We start from the raw sequence: 16,103 nt of genomic DNA, 5'->3' as shown, positions 1-16,103 counted from the left end.
TATGGGTCCAATGTTTTTGACCTAAAAGAAACTCTGGAGTTTTCTGTCTGTTTGTTTTTATTAAAGGTTTTCCTCATTTACAAAAGCACATGCATTGTCTCTTTCTTCGGGCTGTGTTTTCTACAGATCAGTTACATTTGTTGTGAGACACTGGTGCTATATGCAGCATAGGGTTGGGAAGAAAAGAGGGGTGGTGGTGGTAAAACTTACCATATTTTTCGTCTCATAGGACGCTCCATCCCATAGGATGCACCTAGTTTTTTTGGGGGGAAATAAAGGAAAAAATATTTTCCTTTATTCCCCCCCCCAAAAGCAGGTCAGGGAAACCAAACCAGGTCAAGGAACAGCGGGATGGTGGCGCTGCGCCTCCCTGCTGTCCCCCAAGCTTGTGGGTCTGGCCGATGTCTGCCCGGCGCGAGGGGCGAACTCCCGCAGGGCTGCCTAGGCTGCGGATATGTTCCCAAAGCGCCGGGCGCTCTGCTTTCAGGGCGTCCGACACTCCGGGAAGCAGGCTGCTATCCGCAGCCTAGACATCCCTGCGGGACCTCCCGCAGGGCTGCGTAGGCTGCGGATGTCTTCCTGAAGCCTGGAGATCGAGAGGGGTCGGTGCGCACCGACCCCTCTTGCTCTCCAAGCTTCAGCAAAAACCTGCATTCGCCCCATAGGACGCACCCAGATTTCCCCTTCATTTTTGGAGGGGGGAAAGTGCGTCCTATAGGACAAAAAATACGGTATGTTCTTTTACTTAGTGTATGGGGGTGGGTGTTGTGTCGGCATCACTTGGGTAGGTTCTCTTTCTATTCGCTTTTTATGTTTCCTCCGTGGTGAGAGAGGTTGGGGTGGCTGAGGGGTTGGTTGACTGCCTTTGGTTAGCTGCAGTGGGCTTTGTTTGTGCATGAGGGTGTGTGTGTTGTTGGTTTAAGTTAGCCATACTGAATCATATGGTTTTCTGAAAGTCAAGAAAAAGCCAACAGGGAGCGGGGGCGGGGAGAGATGCTGCTTTGGGATAGAGTGGGATAAGACATGAAACACAACTGAAAGGGAGAGTCAACAGGGGTGAATCTTTTCAGGATGCTTGGAGATTATTGAAAACCACAAAAATATAAACTAAGATAGATCACAGATTAGGAAAGCAACAGCAAAACTCCAAGAGGATGCCAGTGTGGTTAATGAAGACACAGTCAAGGCAACTATAAAAGGCAAGGAGGATTCCTTGTGGGTTTGCTTGTTTTGCATTTTAAGAGTCACAAAAAGTTTCAATAAAATTATTCTTTTTTAAAATAATGGACATCTTGTCCGAATGAACAGAACAAAAAGGAACACAAACTCTGGCAAAACAAGCAAGGCAAGTGGGGAAAGAATTTGAGGAACATATTGCTTTAAAGGGGGGGGAAAGTCAGTCAATAAACAGTGATTTCTGGCTAATGGCAGATGCAGTGATGGTTCACCACAAGGGTGCTCAAACTTATTCTGAGTGATTATTACAGCTCCCTTCTGATGCCCCCTAACCCATGGCCCACAGCCCAGTTTAGGTAGACTGCTCCAGAACGTGGAGGTTCCACTCTTCTCAGACGGCTCTCAGCAGCGTCCTCCTGAGCAAGAAGCCTGCCAGCAAGCGATTCACCCTTTCTCCTTCAGCACACCCAGAGAGGGCAAACAAATGTTCTACGCTCAGCCTCAGGTGCATTGCTGGGGCCAGTTCCTGCCTGCAGGCACATGTCCCCCACCCCTTAGCACCTCACGGGGAGAAAGGCCCTGCTGGTGGGAGGAAGGTGCCTTAACAAGAAGCCGGCCCAGAAGAGACAGGAGTGGTGGACACAGGTTGAGGTGGTAAACAGTAGGGCGGCACTATCAAGAGCAGCTCCTCCCAGCTTGGGCAGAAGGTAGGAGCAGTTTCTTTCCTCACCAGCAGAAGTGTGGTGGAACTTTCCAACACCACCATGGAGGCTTCTGATGGCAGACTTCCTTCTCCATTTGCGGAGAGGGAGATTGATGGAATCCAACAGCCCCTTAGCTGCCTTTCACAAGTTCTTAGGACTTATCCCTTAGTGGATTTAACTGAATTAGAAGACGGGGTGGGATGGCACCTGCTTTCACCTGGCCTACATAATCTTTAACCAGACCAAAAAAACACTCAAAGAAGAAGGGTGTCACTGTGGGTGTCAGGCTATGTCTACATCCACAATTCAATGCAGTTCAATGGCAATGTGTAGAACACATCTGGCTTGCCTCTCCACTGAAAGCACTTAAGAACTGATTTGGATGTAGCATTGCTACAGTTTTCCTGCTTCACCTTACTGTGCACTGAAAGAATGCATTAGGAATTATGACTGCTGCCCACTATATGCGTGTGTCCTCCTGTTCCTGGTTCATTCTTTCTTCTACTTTTGTCTTTGTTCATTTGTTTTATATGGGTTGCTTTGCATGTGCTCAGTTTCTTAGCTATGGCATGAGAGATCAAAAACCCAGAGACTGATCAAGAAGTTTGAACGGCGTACAAACATTAACACCACCTTCATGTCCCAAAGGACAGTCCTCTCATGATTAAATGCAAATGAGCTGAGAGGAAACTATACATGAAGCATAAATGGAATATCTTGCAGATTGTGCTTTTCTCCAATTCAAGAACTGAGACCAGTGTCATGAGAAATGAAGGTCAGTGGCTGGCTGCTGAAACTTCAGAATAGCTGAATATGCTTCTTTTTTCTGTCAAGATGCCATCTATTGTCACAGTTCTGATAGAAGCCAGATGTGTGTTCCAGCAGTAAAACAGAAATGTACCTGACCATTCTCAAATTGTTGCCAGCACACATCCTCTCTGCTTTTCCTGTGTAGTGAAAATAAACACACAACCTGTGTGTGCTACACCATCCTATAAGCTCAGCAAATAGTCCCTGTCGTACACTCAGTGCTGGCTGCATTATTTGGGGGGCCCTTGACACAGTACCTTCAGTGGGGCCCCACTTACCTGGAAGAATTAGGACATGCAAACTAGGAACTCCCTTTACTTGTATCAAGTCTTAATGGATACTTCATGCAAACTGGGAATGGCAGGATCCTCAACTGGTGAGTGGTCCTCTACTGGAATTGGGGCCGTGGCAAATGCCCAGCTTTACCATTCCCATGTACATTTGTGCAGGGTCAGTCTTTCAGAAGTGACATACTGCATTAACAGTTACACCTGGTTAATTTCCAAAGCAATTTTAAGTATTTTGAGACAAATTGTATTGCCTCGGCAATTAGTTTCCTAATCAGGTAATTAATAAGCAGAGTCCTTATGTCCATGTGCAATCACTGGGCTTGTCTGAAGCCAGAAATTCACTTGCTGTAATTTTTAATTTCTCTTCTTCCTCATTCAATACCTGGGAATTGATATACTCTAGGAAGCTTTGTTAGTGAGTACAAAATGTGAATAGTCAAGAAACAATGCTGCCTAGAGCTTCATACAAAAGTGCACATGATGTCCAGAACCTCCTAAGAGTCATGGTTCAGACATTCTTTAAAGTTTCTCTCTAAAGAATCACTAGATTAGTCTGTACTAGAACAAGCTTGCTGTAGAATTAACTGGTGTGAGGCACAGCCCAGTACTTTCAACTTGTTTCCTGAAAACAAAGGGCAAACACAACAAACAGCAAAGCAATTCATAGCATCATTTACACAGCAAACATAGCGAAGAAAAGGGAAAGGAAGCAGTGTTTGGGAGAGGTGTGTGTTATGCATACAAGAAGAACTTCATTTTCCCCTCCTTGCTTCCTTTTCTCTCTGTTTGGAAAGCTTGGTGGCAGGAATAGTGGGATCCCATTCCCCCAGCAGCTCGCTACAGCATCTCTTCTGGCAGAAGACAGCCCAAAGAGGAGGAGGAGGAGGAAGGAGTGAGTGAGTGAGTGAGTGAGTGAGTGAGTGACAGCAAGCTTAGGACTTTTCTGATCTGGAGCCTAATAGTTTGTTTCACCCCAGCTGTTCCCACAATTCAAAATTATTCTCAGACTGCTTTCTCCCACTAAAACAGTGCAAGCATTGTTATGAACACTGGCCAAGTGAAGCCAGTCACCCCTTTAGCTGGGGATTTCCAGGTAAACGGCTCAAGATGACTGGTACATGTATCTTCCTGGGAACTAGTTGTTAGATGGTGAAGTGACGCACATCCCTGGAATGTGAGAGCTATTTGGAGGAGGTGTTTTTGATTTCCCTCCATCCCCCACAACTGAAGAGAGGGGCTGTCGGAAGGTTTGTATATGAAAAACCTGCCCTTTTTTCTTTTCTTTTTTTGAGAGAGGCACAGAGTGATGGCTGAGCTGCTGATGAAAGGATCTCAGGGTGCCTCTGTGGTGTATTGCTGGACTCCGTCATCCCTGACCATTGGGCCATGCTAGCTGACATTGATGGGAGTTGGAAGTCCACTAATGTCTGGAAGTGCCACCTTGGCTAAACCCTGCTCCAGGGAACTAGTGCTGGGGTATTAGGGTCTAGTGTCTGCTAGAAAGGCTATGGTGCTTGCCTCCCACTTGTGTTCCATCTCCATATTTGTGAAGACATTAAATACTATAAATTATCAAAGTCTCTAGTGATCTCTTCCTGAAAAAGGAAGCCAAATGCAGGCAGCAGAATCGCTGAAACTTCTTGCTGCTTGGGGAAGCAAATGGGAACTGTGCATCTGCAATATGAAAGCATATCAAAAGGAGTTTCTCTCCTCTCATAGCAGTAATTTCATGGAGTGGAACTTTTGAAATACAAGTATTCAAAATAAAGTATATTTTATAACCATTCGGATAAAGTATGGTTTTTAACACCACCACATGCATGTAAACACCTTCTGTGTGTGTGTGTGTGTGTGTGTGTGTGTGTGTGTGTATGTATATATATATATATATATATATATATATATATATATATATATATATATATATATATATAAAAACAAGGACAGCGTAACACTTTTTTCCCCAGCCGCTTCTACTATTCAACTCAAAGTAACCTCAGATGTTCACTTGAAATCTGGCAAAGTCACAGGATTATAGCATAATCACTGGTAGCCCCCTTTTTAGTAAACGTTAACATTGCTTCAACATTCTTCCCAGGGTATTCTGTATCAGTTAATCCAGCCCTGAGATGGACTGATTTTAGAAAAGCAAACAAATACCATCTTTCAGACTATATAAAGGCCATGCTGTATATAGATATTTAAGAAGAGCCTTGGCATCTTCATCTCACAGCAATACTCAGTGGACCAAATTTGGGGGGGGGGTGATATCTACATCCTGGCACATTTGCAGCAGCGTCTAGAAACAATATATATTGCTCTATTTCAGTTGTCCTGTGTTTGTAGATTATTTACCCATTCAGAGCAAAATAGAATACTAAAATAACTGCATCTCCACAGTGCTGAGGTTAACATTTGGCATTATCAAGGTATTATTTATTTTAATGAGGCAGTGTTTTGAACTCGGGCAGTTCCCTTTTTAGACATTTGCAAGTCAAATTGTATTAGGAAAATGTGCCTTGGAGGTGGACAAATATGCAGACAATTGGGGTCTGAGCTACAAATGCTGAGATAAATGGAATGGGGATCAGTTTAAATCCAGAAAGGTTAGGATATTATGATGTAGCAAACATACAAGATGGAAAAATTACAAGACACAGAGCAGCTGGGAATAAAACACAACAGATCCAATGTGGCCTGGGGGGTAAGGGTAGAGTGTGTGGAATAGAGAAAGATTTGACCCTGAGAGCCAAACAGAAAAACTTGGAGTAGATCCACACCATAAAGCATCTCCAGTGCACGTTTAAAGCACATTACTTCACCCATAGAATCCCAGGGAATGTGGTATCCCCCTCACAGAGCTACAATTCCCAGCACCCTTAAACTACAGTTCCCAGAATCCTTTGGGGGATGTCATGTGTTTTAAATGAGTGTTGACTGCACTTTCAATGTATGGTGTGAATCTGCCCTTGGTGGGCTGAATTTGGCCTGGGGGTCCGTCCCCCCGTACACTGATTTTCTGCTGTTGATGATAAGTTTCCAAACTATAAATGAGATGCTTGATATAACTGGTAACATAGCTGAATAACAAAATCTGCTGTTTGTCACCAATACTTTGTTGGTGGATATCATGTTTACAGAGTGAGGTTAATGCTCAAGTGGGAAGGATATGCATGCCCAATTGCACTGCCGTCAGAATCTTAATTCATAGTGAACCATGACCGGCAAGAAAATCCCTGGAAGATATGTGCAAGTTATTCACATCCATGCATGCATATTGCTGCAGCTTTTTCCTACGTAAACTAATAAAGGGGTAGGAAGGGAAATGAATTCTTGTCTATTTCAGACAACAAAACGTCAACAGTCCAACTGTGGCATTTAAAATGTTGTTCAAGGTTCATAAATCAACCCAGAGGACCAATTCACGTAGCTATAAAGATCATGGCAAAACGTAGCTTTTGGCAGCTCCCCACCCAGGCAGAGTTTGCTGTATACATTTCAATCATCACTATGTGGAGTCTTGTGATGTCTCTGCAAACAAATGAAAATGCTGGTTTGTTGTAGAATGTGGTATTCCACACTTGGAATACTGTGCAAAGCCCTGATCCCCGCATCTCAAATATAAGACTGTAGAGTTGGGAAAGGTGTAGAAAGGGGAAGCCAAAATGATGAGGGGACTGGAACAACTCCCTTATGAGGAACAATTACAATGTTTGGGGCTTTTTTAGTTTAGAGAAAAGGCGAGTAAGGAGGGATGTGACAGAGAGGTATGAAATTATGCTTGGTAAGGAGAATGTGGATATAGAGAAGCTGGTCTCCCTTTCTTATAATACCAGAAACTGGGGTTTATCCAATGAAACTGGGGTTTATCCAATGAAAACGACACTGGAAAACTCAGGACATTTAACAAGAAGGACTACTTCACACAGCACCGTTAAACCATGAAACATGCCAGTATAAGATGTAGTGATGGCCATATGACCTTAAAATGTGATTAGACAAATTCATGAAGCATAAGGCTGCTAGTCATCGTAGCTGGGTCCTAACTCCAGCATCAAAGACACTGTGCCTCTGAATATCAGCTGCTGAGGGACAAAAGAAAGAATCATGGCTATCCAAATGTTGGAAACAAGATGGTAGACTAGATGGGTCTGGTTCAGCATGTTCTTTGGTTTCCCATGTAAGATTTATTTGAAATAAACCTTAAGCATAATATTATGATTCTGTGGAAGTTGACATACAGGGGCTTTATGTTGCAAATGTGTCATTCAGACCAAGTTTCTCTCTGTGCATGATTGACATGTGATCAACTACACATTCCACTTTTAGTTTTAGACTTCCACCCCCATGCACATCAGCAAGAGGTCTATGATGTTTTCTGGCCTCTCTGCTGAATAACGGTTCCCCTCACCCTCCACTGTCGCCCCCTCACCCTTTCCCCATTCTGGGCATGCACCAAGGTATTCTTGTACCTATGTGCACATACTTAAAACAAAAAAAAAAAACACAAGAAGCGCACAAGAACGCAAGACTGCCCTAATTGTGTTTCACAATGGCCAAAACAGAAGCATGTGCTTGGGGGGTTGGAGAGATAACCCATTTCCATTTGGGTTTCTTCAATACGGAGGTCTTGGGCAAGACTGACATTTTGCTATAGTGAAATTCTGATGAGCAGGACTTGCACAAGACCTCTATATGGTGATGATTTTAAAATGCCCCAAGGTAATCTCCCACATATGTTGAGATGGTGAGAGAATACTTCCTCCAAACTGAGTTGTTGGAATTCTGACATGCCTTCTGCATACGGTAATTGATGGAAATAGGAGCATTTATATCCTTTTGGCTAGTAGAAGCAAAATGACTATGCTGTGCTCAGGTGAGAAGCAAGCTGAAGTGGGGTAGGGCAACAGGGGCTACCTACAAAAACATCACAGCATACATGACAACTCTCTGCCCCCTTGACTTTCCACATTAGCAGTAACTGTAGATATTAATGGGTTGTTTTTACTTAATGGATTTTCCACTGTAAGAGGAGCTATGGATTTAAGGCTTTTTTTAATTAAAAAAAAGTATCAGTTGGCATTTTGACAATGACAACATCATGTGGGTAGTGCCAAAATCTTGAGCGACACCAGCTCCACAATAAACTTCTGCCTGGAAGTTGACTGTGTGTTTTAATACATAATTTTAAACTATGTAGTTTACAATATTTTTATTTGCTTTTATTTTGCTTTTATTTAAGGAATTTATATCCCACTTTTCATCAAAAGAAGTTTGTTTGTTTTTTTAAAAAAGAGGTAATTGTACAGGAAACATTTATCACAAAAGTTGGTTGTCTTGTTGCTTGTTTTCATGTTATGAAGAGTTATACAAGCAGAAATCTCTGTGGCAAATAGTTACCTGATTTTTCTTCTTGGTAAAAAGAAGACATCCATAATAAGCACACATAAAATGGAGTGCCCTATGCAATGAGAGAAACATCTAATACTTAAAATTTGATTCTTATTTTTAAAAAAACTCAGAGAGAAATGATACAGCCTTGTGATCAGAAACACAGAACTGGGAAACAAGACCCTTGGTGTCTGTTCCCGGCTCTGCTGAAGACTGGCTGCATTTCCCTTGTATGTTATTTTCAATATCATTGCACTGCACTCCATTTATAAAGTGTATGTTTACTATGAACAGCTGTTATACTAGACAATAACTTTTAACCCGCTACCATAAATGGTATAATTGCAGTACCGTGTGCCTCCCTCCAATACCAAATGTCAGCTTATAGGGTGGGAAACAAGTCATCTGCTTTCCACTCTACTAATGGCTATTGCTTCTGCCTGATCTCATGTTAAGGTAAATAGTCTTCTCTACCATCCAAAGAAGGGTTATTCATAAAATAATTATTGGGCAACTTCATTTTGTTCCTCCAGCTGGTTACCATGTTTGGCCTCATCCACACAGCTACAACACGACGGTGGTCACTTACGCATCACCAAAAAAAGGGGCAGCCAATCACCAGAAAAGGCACCAAGTTGCATATTATTAAATATGCTGATTTATGCACACATTCAGAAATGAAGACTATAGTTTAATTAGAAATATAATATATCTCAGCACAGCAGGGAAGCCTGCTGTCAAAGTGCTAAACTTGATGGGATGAATTAACCTTCTTATGGTTCCTTATTTTTAAGCTAGACTTGGACTTCAAATAGAGGCCACTTTCAAAGAGAGGACCGTTTTCTGAAAGCCTTTGAATATGATTGTTCCCTGCAAATTAGGACATGTAGCTACCCTAACAAGATGCCCAATGTTATTCCATCACTGGGAATTTATACTGAAAACATAGTCACAGCCACTCCTTCTACTCCTGAAGAACTACAGTGGTACAGTACCTCTGGTTGTGAATGGGATCCGTTCCGGAGCCCCGTTCGCAACCTGAAAGGAATGCGATTCATCGCTTCTGCGCATGCGTGTGACATCATTTTGCGTGTCTACGCATGCGTGAGTGGCGAAACTCAGAAGTAACCCTTTCCGGTACTTCCGGGTCGCTGCGGGACGCAACCTGAAAAAACGTATCATGAAGCAAATGTAACAAGAGGTATGACTGTATTATTAGGATAATAGATCACCTTCAGTAAACTTCAGAAGATAAAGTTTACTATTACTCCTAATGTTGGAAGTGCAAATATCTAGGTACCTTTTAACAAAACTATCATAATGGATACGCTCTACAGCAATTACTTACTGAACCAAAATCAGTTATACGATAGGATTAAGTGGGGTGGGGGGAACAGATCCTTGATTATTTCTTCTTAGTTACACCAATATATTCCAACGAAACATAGGGCAAAATAGCACAAATAGTACAGCATATACAAAATCCCCTATACAGTGGTACCTTGGGTTACATATGCTTTAGGTTACAGACTCTGCTAAGCCAGAAAGAGCGGTAGTCTCCTAATCTGGGGAACCGGGTTCGAGTCTCCGCTCCTCCACATGCAGCTGCTGGGTGACCTTGGGCTAGTCACACTTCTCTGAAGTCTCTCAGCCCCACTCACCTCACAGAGTGTTTGTTGTGGGGGAGGAAGGGAAAGGAGAATGTTAGCCGCTTTGAGACTCCTTAAAGGGAGTGAAAGGCGGGATATCAAATCCAAACTCTTCTTCTTCTTCTTCTACTTAGGCTCATTTCAATATATTCAAATTGTATGCTCATGTAGGCATGTTGTGTTTCAAATCCATGTCACGTTCAGGTTATTTAGGTAATTTAAACTGAACATTTAATCCTTTTTTTTGTATAAAACCTTTTTTTAAAAATCCTTTTTTCAATAAATATTATTTTAAAAAAAATAAACTGAACATTTAAAAAACAGTGGTTGATAACCAGCACTGAACAAGTGGGTTTCCCATTGTTCTCTTCCCCTTTACAGTCTCTGCCCCCTCCCCAGTCTGCTCCAGTGAGGCCTACAACCCTCCAGAGTAGATTTCAGGTGTGTAGGGACTTCAAGGGGAGGAGCAATCCATTCCACAAATGGTATATGTTCCTCTAGTGGATTATATACAGTGTAATATTCCTTCACTTTCCATATGCAAAGCATCACCACTGTTTATACCAAGTTTAGTCTGCAATAGTCTGAACAGTTTCTGCCTGTTGTGCACCTATTCTGTATATGATGACAAGACGAGACTTAGGCAGCAATCCTAAACATACTTACTAAGGGAATACCTCCTACTGAATATAGTTGAACTTATTTTTGAATATCCATACAAAGGATCATGCTGTTCAAAAGATCAACCCCAACTCCTTTCATTATCACGGTGTTCCTTTCGTCATGCATTTTGGTTTTTTGAAATCCACCTCCTGTTTTTCTGATCTATTCTAGCCACATTCCAAAAATAATTAAAATCAATGGAAAACTGGAAACAAGAGTAAAAACGCATGCCAATATTCTACATATCCAGGGAAATTGTTTGAACAAAAAAGTTTTTAGCAGGCGCCAAAAAGAGTACAGTGCCTGATTTCAATAAGCAGGGAGTTCCAAAGATTGATTTGTTACAAATGCTGAATGAGTATTATGTCATACCTGTAACAATGCCAGTTCCGCAGATTTAAACAGTCAAGTAAGGCATATGGAGTAAGGCAATCTTGCAGGTAAAAATCTAGCTGGTCCCAAGTTGTTAAGGGCTTTTTATACTAACATCAGCAGCTTGAATCTGGCTCGGTATTAAATTGGCAAACAGTAGAGATTTCTGACCACAGGTGTTATATGTTGACAGGGACTCACACCTGTTAGCAATTGTGTTGCAGCATTCTAAACTAACTGCAGTTTCTGAGTCAAACAAAAGGGGAGTCCCAGAGCTCCCTGAAAAAAATAATATCAGCTATATTCCTGTTCTTGATTATGCAACACTGCAATGAAACATAACACAAACTGTTTGGGGGATATTTTACTACCATTGCCAGAATGTAGGTGTATCTCATAGTAGCAAAATGCCTCGTTTAGTGGTGTCAGAAGAAAAGAGCCACTTAATCCACTTTCTTCAATCAAGTTCTCTTTTAAAAAAAACCCAAGGGACTTTCCACTGAGTGGCTGAGACACAAAAAGCACCCCACTGACAAAAATCAAAGATTTCTTGGGTTTCTTAAAAATATCCCATGCTCTTTTTTTTGGGGGGGGGTGTTTTCAGAATGAAAATATTGTACAGGTTTTGTACATTTGTTTCCCTGGATCAGTCTTTATCTGAAAAGTTTGACCCCAACATTTCCCATTGGCTGGGACAAAAAAAGAACCCGGTGGCAAAAAATCAGTAAGATTTCTTTGTATTTTTGTTTATGGTTGAAGTGATTTTTTGCTTCTAGTAAATGGTAGATGGCTGAAATTTGAGACACTGTTTACTTCTTTGTAGGTGACAATGCTCTAGAAGAACTTACTTTATAGCTCTACTTCTGGGTAAATTCTGCAAGGAAGAATGAACCTGGGCTAGGATTCTGTGCCAGTTAAGGAGACAAGATAAATTGGAAAAGGCAAACCAGGACAACCTCTAACCCAGTGGATTAGTCTGCGTAATCCAGAACGTACTGTAAATCAAGCAGAAAGCAGATGCATTACAAGAAGATTCCTACAGCACAGATAGCTTCATATGAATTGAGTGAGTACACAGGCCCAAATACATGGAAAAGCAAGCCTCCATGTCCCCAAAATCCAGACTTATGAAGCAATGAAATCTAGTGGAAATCTCTTCCTGATCCAAGATATGAAAATCAGCCAGGGCTCTTTGCAAGTAAATTTTATCGATTTGAGTCTTCCATGGAAAACAATTGTAGCTGGGCACCATTCCGTGCCACGCAACCAACCTCCTATCTCAAATTGTAGCAGTATCTTATGCCCCAAAGAAAGATGCCCCCTTCAGAAACATATCCAACTCCAACTTGAACCCAGTGAGGTTCTTCATTCTCTTGCTTCTGTAAGACTCTTAAAAGTTCTTGTTTTTTTATTTCTACCATGGTTTTTCATAAGTGGTCAGTTTGTAGCTATTATTTATTGTATATGTAGATTTATTTATAGTTATTTCCCCTCTATGGTGGTAGATTTAGTATGTCTCTGTACCTCCTATTTCCTAAGCTAAGTTTTCCCCCTCCCCAGAATGAATAAAGCCAAGAGACTGAAAGCAGTGCAGTTGTTGGGTGACTACGCTACACAGAAGTAGCCATTGACTGCTGCATCCAAGTAGAATCATATACATTTACACAGACCCATGGGAGTATTTATTCAGTCAAGATTTCCCCACCCCACAAAGTTCACCAACAGATTAATAGTTTTAAACAGCAGAAGAAAACCCAACCCTTCTTGCTGGATTTCTCGTTTTTGTTATGACAATATGTAAACGTTATTTTGCAAACAATACGTGACATGTGATACACTGGGGGGAAAGGGCAGAAACTTGGTTGGACAATGAAAAGCAAACGATTAAAACTTATCAGAATCCACTGCAAGTGATAAATAAATAAGTTAGTAGGCTGGTTTACTGTTTGAAGACTGTAATGAAGTATGGAAACACAACAAATGAGAACAATCCTACCAACATCTCATACTGGAAAACAAAATTATATATCATATGCACTGTCACAACTTCTGTACAAAGGCACAGTTTCAATATAAACCCACTCTGTTATTTTCCTGTTTTGAAACTGAGTTATGGGCCCCCATGAACAAATATTTTAGATAAAAAGCACTTTATCACTCAACATAAAAAAGTTTGAAGAGAAATAATAACCCAAAAGAATAAAGAGGTTTTGTATGAACCATCCAGTCACAGTTAAGCCCTGTCTGTCCCCATCAACTTTGATGAAAATAAGTTAGGCGTTTGCTTAACTCTTTCACTGAAATCAATGAGTCTGAAATTATGGTAGCATCATGCCCATGACAGCACCCATATAGGTTCCCTTCGCTGAATCATATAAAGCATGCAGACGCCATATGATTTTGTCCCACATTCTAAAGTTTTTCATTCTCTGCATTAACCTGTTTGGAACACTGCAATACTGCACCCTCGTCTCCTATGCATTCCAGTCCATTATCCTACAAAGACATGCAGCATACTGTACTAAATGGATTTACAATGAAGCAGCCTTTTCAAGCCTCCAGCTGTGCTGTAAACCAAATACAGTTTTAGACGCAGAGCGCAAAATCCCACTATCGGAGGAATTTTAAAAAGATGAAACCCTGATCCATTTTCTCAAATGAATGTTTCCTCTGAAAGCCCTGTAAACTGTCTTGCCTTCATGTCAACGCCACAAACTGTTCTCTCTCTCTCTCTCTCTCTCTCTTTCCCTACAGGGTATCAGAGCAGGAAGCAGTGATCTGCAGACAAATATTTGTCCGAAGCAATAAAACAAAAGCGACATATGGAATTAGATCAGATAAAACACACACACACACACACACACACACACACACACACACAGCCGTCTAAGGATTCTGCATTTAAAAAGAACATCTCTGGCAAGAAGATTTCTCTTTAAAGGAAAAGGCACCAAGTGAGAAGCAGTTAGGAGAGACTACAGCTTCTTTGCTGTAGCTCGCTTACCTTTCTGAGCCATATTGTCCCCTGTTGCGGAAGGGTTAGGCAAAGGGCATGAAATCTACCCAACATTAAGAATTTGCTGTCTAAACATCAGTGCTGCTGGCCAGCTCCTTACCGTATAGTGTGCTTCTGGTTAGCTGTCCCCCCATCGTACTGCGCAAGGTGGCTTGGCTACCTTGCAGTTTCTCCTCTCACTGGGCAGAGATGCAGAACTCTAAGTGTGCGATCATTGTCAGCACGCAAGACACAGGCACACTCCGACACAGAGGGATTTAATGACTCTCACATAAATAACACACTCATGAACACACAACAGAAGCCTGCAATCAGCCTCCACCCACTTTCCAACCCTCACAGGCTCAGCAATAAGCAGAGGCATATGTCATGATTATTTACATAAGGAGGAGACTTGTGACTCCAAAATAGCTAGAGAAAACTCAAAGCATTTTACAGACACAGACACATACAGTATAGCAGCCCCAAAGACACTCAAGGGCACCTAAACATGCCCTGTCCGTCAGCCTTTATTCTGGTTTCTCTAATCTGGGATCGCAACTCTGATAAATTGTTAGGAAAAATATAGTTGATTTCTTGGCTGTTGAAAGCAGTGGCTGCATGCCTGTTTCTAAACCCCAAGGTACCCTTGCTTGCAAGCAAAACAAAGCCTTTGTCTCTGTGAATTTCACTGCAAACACAAAACAGATTTATTTAGAAATCTTAAGTCCAGCTGTCAATGAAGCTTGCTTTTCACCTCCATCATTATGCAATTTAAATATAAAAATGAAGTTTTTGAAAAGGAGAAATACTTCCATGCAGCACATCGCTCCTACATATATCTGTGGGTATGGCAGGCAGAAACCCAAACTGAAATAGGTGCATTACCAGAAATCATTGGCCCAGATTCCTCTGCTGGTTAATTATTAATTATTTAAGAGCAAGGGAGAAGTGTCTGAAATGCAGAATGGTCCACCCTGGACTGTAATAGCAAAATATTTTCCTCCACCCCCCTCAGACTAGCTTTTGTGGCATGACTGCAGGCTCAGCTCAGACACAATGCAGCCTGCTCTTCAGTCCATTACCTCCACTGATTGACTGCAGTGAGCGTTATTAAACGCACTGAGTTGTGGAGGCAGGCTGGTATGGGCAGGGTGTGGGGCAGGGTTCAAAGGCATGAACCCCCATTCTGCCCCTCAATGCTTTGGTGTAAGAATGTTATCCTTCCCCACCTCTATTAACAAAATAAGAACCTAGCTCTACCAGAACATAAAATCAAACTAACTTTACACTGAAGTTTCAAGTTCCAGAACAAGCACAGTTATGCAAACCACGGTTTGCCACCTACACTCTAGCTAAGAAAGGGTTACAGTCAAACCATGGTTATGCAGACAGTGCAAGTAACAACCACTTTCTTCACAGGTACATAAGATAGTACAGGCAGATAAGAGTTAGATTTAACAATATCAGTGAGAACACATATAACAGGTGCAATCTGAAGATGCGGGTAAGGAAGCAGGAAGCAGAATGCCTTGACTGAAGAAGATAGAGTTCTCCCAGGAAAAATGTGGAATGTCTATGCATCAGCCAATGAATTATGTGTAAGCAAGAAGAAATTGCTTGGTTAAGCCACAACAATAATGAATGAGGCACTCCTATAAATGCCAACTCTGAAATAAGTCCTATTGAGTTCAATGGAGCTTAGTGCAAGATAAATGGGTAGGGGCTCGCAGCCTAAATTCCTTTACACATATACTTTTGGCATTGTGCAGTCTTGGTTGATCCTGATCTCTGCTTGTGTAAGAATGATATTCTATAACAAGAACCAATTTGCTGCTGTAGTAGTTCCCTCACCTATCTTGACCCAACCTTGAAAGCACCTTACCAAATGACCTCTGTACTTCTGGATGGCAATCTAACAGCCAACAATTTGGAAATCACAAAGGTAGGATGGAATCCTTAGCTATGGAAAATCCTGAGATGGTGATACTAGGTCATCTTCAATTGCCTTCCGGCCATGCAATTATTTGATAAAGTCAGTGGCAGCTGAGAC

At 41.7% G+C, this 16,103-nt stretch overlaps 1 protein-coding gene across 2 annotated transcripts in view; it reads right to left on the bottom strand.

Moving 5' to 3' along the window:
* NEURL1 (neuralized E3 ubiquitin protein ligase 1) overlaps positions 1-16,103 on the bottom strand; it is a 126,146-nt gene that overhangs the window by 46,032 nt on the left and 64,011 nt on the right. The window contains exon 1 of one of the 2 annotated variants that reach the window (XM_081192098.1): positions 14,172-14,364. The exons of the other annotated variant lie outside the window; for it this stretch is intronic. Coding sequence (XP_081048224.1) covers positions 14,172-14,205 — 34 coding nt within the window. The 5' untranslated portion in view covers positions 14,206-14,364. Of the gene's footprint in view, positions 1-14,171; positions 14,365-16,103 lie in introns of those variants that run through there. 2 annotated transcript variants of the gene reach the window in all.

Source organism: Podarcis bocagei, assembly GCF_964188305.1.
Source record: "Podarcis bocagei genome assembly, chromosome: 4".
In the NCBI taxonomy this organism is placed as follows: Eukaryota; Metazoa; Chordata; class Lepidosauria; order Squamata; family Lacertidae; genus Podarcis; species Podarcis bocagei.
Note: the sequence above shows the minus strand (reverse complement) of the source record. Positions and strands in the feature narration are given on the sequence as shown.